This window comes from Aptenodytes forsteri, unplaced genomic scaffold (genome assembly GCF_000699145.1).
Source record: "Aptenodytes forsteri isolate BGI_AS27 unplaced genomic scaffold, ASM69914v1 Scaffold7, whole genome shotgun sequence".
Taxonomy (NCBI): Eukaryota; Metazoa; Chordata; class Aves; order Sphenisciformes; family Spheniscidae; genus Aptenodytes; species Aptenodytes forsteri.
The window spans coordinates 2342909-2348908 of NW_008795919.1; the positions used below are offsets into that span (position 1 = coordinate 2342909).

The 6000-nt window shown below is 42.4% G+C and overlaps 1 protein-coding gene across 1 annotated transcript in view; it reads left to right on the forward strand.

The window, feature by feature from the left end:
- The window catches only part of CSMD2 (CUB and Sushi multiple domains 2), a 310684-nt gene that overhangs the window by 165022 nt on the left and 139662 nt on the right, over positions 1–6000 (forward strand). The window contains exon 12 of the mRNA XM_009284828.2: positions 5133–5245. Within this exon, the coding sequence (XP_009283103.2) occupies positions 5133–5245 (113 nt within the window). The remainder of the gene's footprint in view (positions 1–5132; positions 5246–6000) is intronic.

Genomic DNA, 6000 nt, shown 5'->3' on the forward strand with positions numbered 1-6000 from the left:
ACTGGATGGTTTATGCTGTTTGTCATTTTTGGTGGAGCTGACTATTCTGGGTGTTTTGTTCTCTCATCACGTTTTTTAGGCTTCAGCTGACAGAAAGGCTGTTACCTCTTTGCTTCGCTTCTCTTGAACTGCCTTTGCCAGGGCCCCTTAGAGGCTGAGGCTGTCCAGGGAGCTGAGTGAACAGGGTTAAAGTTTGGATACCAGAGTAAATGCAAATCAAGCAGAAACTGAGAACTGTTTGGAGATCTCTCTCCTGTGTTGTCCTTCTTGTGCCGTCATTTTTAACAGTGCAAAGTGGCTGTAAATCCATTATCTTTGAGTGACATCCTGAGCATTTTACACCGAGAATATATTTGTGTAAACGATGACACATGCTTCTTCAAGGCTGAGAATTGGTCCCCCTCAATTTATACCCTTTAGTTTGCAAATATGATGTTCTATGGAGGTTTCTTCAGTAGAGGAAACATTGTAGATAGTCCTACTTTCCTTCTAGGCCTTCTGATATCAGTGTTTCCCACCTAAATAAGTTTTTTGGGGGGTTTTGGTTGTTTGGGGTTGTTGTTTTTGTTTGGGGTTGGTTTTTGGGTTTGTTTTTTTCTTTTTCCATTTTAATTATGAAGAAAGGACATTGGACCAGTACAGGGCCAGTCCAGCCGTGCTGAAGGAAGAGATGAAATCTCTGGTGCTGCCAGTTTTTAGAATAAAGAATTGCTGTGTTGCCAGTCTATTGTTTTCAGAAGATTGGAAGACCAAGTGCTTTATGTACAGTGCAGCTAATACAGGGAATAAAAGGGAAATGGGCTCTGTATTGGCATTTGCCATCTCTTGCTCAGTCCTCAATAACTGGAGATGGTTTTGGTTTCAGTTGGAAGGAACGTGTCAATCAGAATGATACGAAGGAACGTGTGGGGTTAGTAGATCGAGGGCAAGGGTTTTCCCTGACCCATGTGTTTTACAGCATGTAAGCATCAATTTCTGGTGTCTGCTACTTTTTAGGCAGTTTTGAGGTTGGTGAGAGCTCTTGGCTGCTCCGAAGAAAGCGTGTGCTGGGACCTCAGAGTCATGATGGAAGGTGGCAGTCAGTGTGCATGCCACAGGGAGTGCACACCACAGGGAGGTTTTTCCCCCTTTAAACTTTCATGTCTCCGAATTTTAGTTTTATGTACACGGTGTGCGCTCCACTCTGAATCTGCATCATGCTAAGGAAGTGGGTTTAGTGGAAGTGAATCCCCGTGTAGCATTAGGGGTAAGTCGTCAGGATCTTTTACAATAGCCTCTAGAAAATGCCACAGTTGAAAAAGAGTGAGCCTTGACCATCTTTCAGAAGGCTGTTTATTCTCATTAACCTGCTGATGTTAATGGTTTATGTTTGCCCTTCCTCCAGTAAAGTGTCTCTGTTCCTTTTCTGAAGGGTCAGTGAGAAATCAAGTTGTGTATCATTCAAATGTAATTGTGATAACTGTGTGTCATTCAAATCCACTTCACTGAAGAAACAATGATTCTGCTATAGCTTCTCTGAATCATAAAAGTAAAATACTGTGTAGCTTTATGGAAATCCAAAATTTAAAAACTGATGGAGACCTCAGGGTGCTATTCATTTGAGTACTTCAGGAAATCTATCTCGCTCTCAGCATGTCTGTTCTGAGCAATGTAATTCAGTACTGCAAGCGCAAAGTTACCTGCTACAGCCATGCCACAGTGCGCATAATAGCGGGGAGAGTCTAAAAGCAGAGCAAATCGTGAGTCGTGCTGTGCTAATGCAAAGGTGTGCTGCTTGCCTGAACTTCCTGACTTCGGGTCAGCTTTGAGCACCTACAGGTATTTTGCTCCATATTCTAGAGCTCAGACATGCCCCATGACTGTGTTCAGGTCCTGACCACTTCTGAAAGCGTGGCTTCTTGCCGTGTTGGGGGTAGCTTCTGAAGACGTAAGCCAGTGGTGTTTGTCAAAGTCTCAAATGTCTTGAGGGCACTTGCAAGGCCAGGTACTGGAGCAGAAGCAGGGAAAAGTCACCGTGTCTTTCAGAAGGAATATCTGAAGTGATGAACTGGGTGTTGGAACCAGGGCCACCAGCATCCCACTTTAGTGTCTTAACTTGAAAGACTCCCTTCTTTTCTATCTAATCAAAAATGTATAGGAGCAAACAGCCCTCCAAAAGCTACTCTAGCAAAGCTGTTGTACTCTTTCCAACTGGTAGTGTGTTTCATATTGTGTTTTTTAATTCCTCCTCTTCATTTGTTTTTCCACATGAATCAGCCTCCCACTCCATTTTCACTTAAGGTTTGCTGGTCTTTCCGAACTCTCTGTTTCTCTGAGGTTCATTTTCCTATACGTTTCTTTTCAGAACATGAACACCGGTGATACTTAGGTCAGGAACTCTAACCTGCAATGTATATAAATGTAAAGTCTGATTATTGCAAAAGTGTTTGTAATTAAAGCGTCACAGAACATTTCACAGCTGATTGGTCAAAATGTGCAAATTACTGCTAGGGGAGTAGTTTATAATAACATGCTGAAATCATTTCTCATTCCATCCCTTTTTGTCTGCCTAAAGCCCATGAAGATTTTCCTAGATTTGATTTTAATCGTTCCATGTTTTCTCACTCTGTATTAGCTACTCAACACCTTGCTAATGCAAACTTGGAATATCTGAGACTGTCTGCACAAGGTGTCGTGTGTGGTATCTTCTCCCAGTGCAGGAGAACTTTTAATTAAATTGCTGATGCTAATCCTAACAGGGAAACTTATTGTTATTTTTAATCTGGGAGGATAAGTTAAAAACGTCAGAGGTGTGAAGGCCACAGAAATACTCCATTTGTAACCAATGTGGTTGAAAGTCCATGGACAACTTTTCTCAGCAGTTGCTGTCCTCTTACCTACTGTCAGTTGAATTCATGTATCAGGTTGGATATCCATTGGATACAAGCTGTAGGGTTTTTTTGAGGAATCAGCATGCAGAAACCTAACCCTGTCAAAGATAGGTGTTCCAATTTTCTTACTACTCTTCATTTATTCTTGGCTATTCAAGAGGAACTCAGTCCTGCAGCCTTTCAAATCAAGAAATACATTTGAATCAACTTGCATAGCAGCAGACGTTATCCCAAACTGAGGTGTGAAGGACCATTTGTTTCCAGTCTCACTCACATCCCCATAAAATGCATCTCGGAGAACATAACAGATTGTTAGGCTGAGCTTTCTGACTTGCAGAGAGGATATTATTCCCTAAAGTAAAAAGCACCCAAATCAATCATTCAGCTTGTTAAAGTGGAGTAGGAAAGCATGCAAAAACCTTTGAAGCGCCTTTTTCTGAAGGTTTTTCTCTTGGTATGTTCCTCGTTCCTGCCTGTCTGCTGCTTAAATAACTCGAGAAGAATCAACAATAGCACTTCTTCTGCACTCCCCATCAAACACTCTGGATGCAAAACAGTCATTAAAACAGAATTACTTCTTAATTTACCAGCACCCTGGGATCAATGAAATTTCTGATGCAGGTCAAAGCCGTAACAGAGCAAAGGTTGGGGCAGAACTGGGAGAGCTTTGATGGGCTTGGGGAGGCATGAGTGTGATTTCAGGGAAAAACACACTCCAGATTCCATGGCCAAAGCCTGCGCGGTGACTGGTTTCAGGTGTTACAGTAGTCCCTGGCGTGTATGTGACTGGTGAACGTTTCTGGGATGGGGAGGAGAGTTATGTGTGCAGCAAGGTTGGTCCCATTTATGTTAGATACCTGTAAGGCTGTTGGAAAGAATCTGGCACTCAGCAGGTAGCCAGCGTTAAGAATGTCAAGCAAGTAAAGTAGCACAACCCTTCAAGCAGTCATTTGGCTTCACTCTAAACAAACGGTGATCGGCAGATCAGCCATACTGTCTCCGATTGCCCAGGAAACTGGGAATTGCAACAATTATGTCTGGAGGTTGCAAGTTATGTTTATTCACAGGATGCTATCAACACACAGCTGCTGGGTCTGTTGCCTTGCAGTATTGGTTTGCAATAATTCTGCCTTGGGAGCTCGGGGATCAATTCTATCAAGAAGTCTTTCAGGTGCTGCTATTGTACTTGAGAATGGTGCCAGACAGAAGTCATATCTGTATATATGTAAGTATTTAGGTTTAAGCAAACACCACAGGAAAAAAAATACCTATCCACTTGCAGTAGTTGCACTTAAGGTAATTTATAAACTTATCACAGATGATACCTTAGCAGAAATAGTATAACAACATTAAACACTGCTGCTAAGACAGGCAACATAACACTCATACTCCTGTAGTAATGATCCCTTCCCACGCACTGTTACTCTGTTTTCAGAAGCAGAGGGAAGGGAAGGAGCTGTGCTCCAAGCGGGCATTTGTGCGTAAGTGCCTGCACTGGTGCTTGTGTGGGTGGGGGATAAAACTCTGAAGCTGTGTTGAACCACAACGAGGTGATTAATCCCAAAGGCTGAATGAGCCCCACATGGCTCATTAATATGGATATATTGGTGACATTTCTCTAAATCTCTTTAGCTCTCCTAGGAGTGTCCTTGAAGGGTAGGCAATGTCCTGATCGTCCTGTACTGCCTGGATTAGTAGCACTTCTCAAGGGCTCACAGGGCATTCAGCAGACTTGAGGCTTGTGCCTTGTCTTCAGGGGTTTTTTTGAGATCCTTGTGGAAACTTCTCTGTCAGGATAGAAACGTAGCAGAGAATGTGTTGAAAGCAAATTTTTGCAATACTAGAAAATACCTCTAAAGTATTTAGACCTCAGTCACCGGTATGGGTTCTGGGAATTTTATGTTTGCTTATGTTTTGCTTCAGTGAGAAAGGAAATGGCTACTATTAATGCTGGATAATATATTATAATAATGGTACTAAATTTTAATTATTATAGTGGTGATGATGATAACTCGCAGGCCCTCAACTATGATAAAAGACTCACAGTTTAGGTAGTATGTGGAAACATGCCAAGAGGCTCATTGGTCTTGAAAATCTATCAGGTATTTGGACAGTGTTCTGTTTTGGGGTTATTCTTAATTGTGTTGGCATCGCTCTTGTTATTTTCTGCTCCTACAGAGGTATATGTGGCCTTTATTTTGGTGGGGAAAAAAGTTTGGGAAGACATACAGGCTGTTTACTTGTTCTTATTTATTTTTACAGCTTGACAGGCACCACAGTCCCTGATCTCATTGTTAGCACACACCACCAGATGTGGCTCCTCTTCCAGACAGACAGTGTCAGCAACTTGCTGGGGTTCAAAGCAACATATGAAGGTAATCTAAGCATCTCTCAGAATTTACCTGTTTTAAAAGGATCAGGGATGAGATGGGTACAGTTGTTTGGGAGAAAAGAGAGAAAGAAGCTTCTCTAAATATATTGAAGCTCTGCAGATTTTTTTCTTAAAACTGAAGCTTTGCTCCAATAAGAACAGCTTTTATGATTTCTTTTCCATGAAAGCAGACTGGGTGGGTAATGTTTCATTGCCATTTCATCTGCTTTGTTGGAAAAGAGTTGGTGAATTTCAGCTGATGGCAACAGACTATGTCTGCGGGAGAAAATGAGATCAAGTAATCAATGGTTCCAGTAGATGAGTGGTATCAACTACTTTAAACTTTGACTAGTCTGGAGTATTATGAATGAAATTAAAGTTAATGCTGGGATTTTTCAAAAGAAACTCATGAAATGCGTTAGGATGTTGTCATGGTTTAACATCAGCTGGTGACTAAGCCCCACCCAGCCGCTCGCTCACTCCCCCTCAGTGGGATGGGGAGGGAATTGGAAGGGTAAAAGTGAGAAGACTCGTGGGTTGAGATGGAGACAGTTTAATAGGTAAAGCAAAAGCCGCACACGCAAGCAAAGCAAAGCAAGGAATTCATTCACTCCTTCCCATGGGCAGGCAGGTGTTCAGCCATCTCCAGGAAAGCAGGGCTCCATCACGCATAATGGTGACTTGGGAAGACAAACGCCATCACTCCAAGTGTCCCCCCTTCCTTCTTCTTCCCCCAGCGTTATATGCTGAGCATGACGT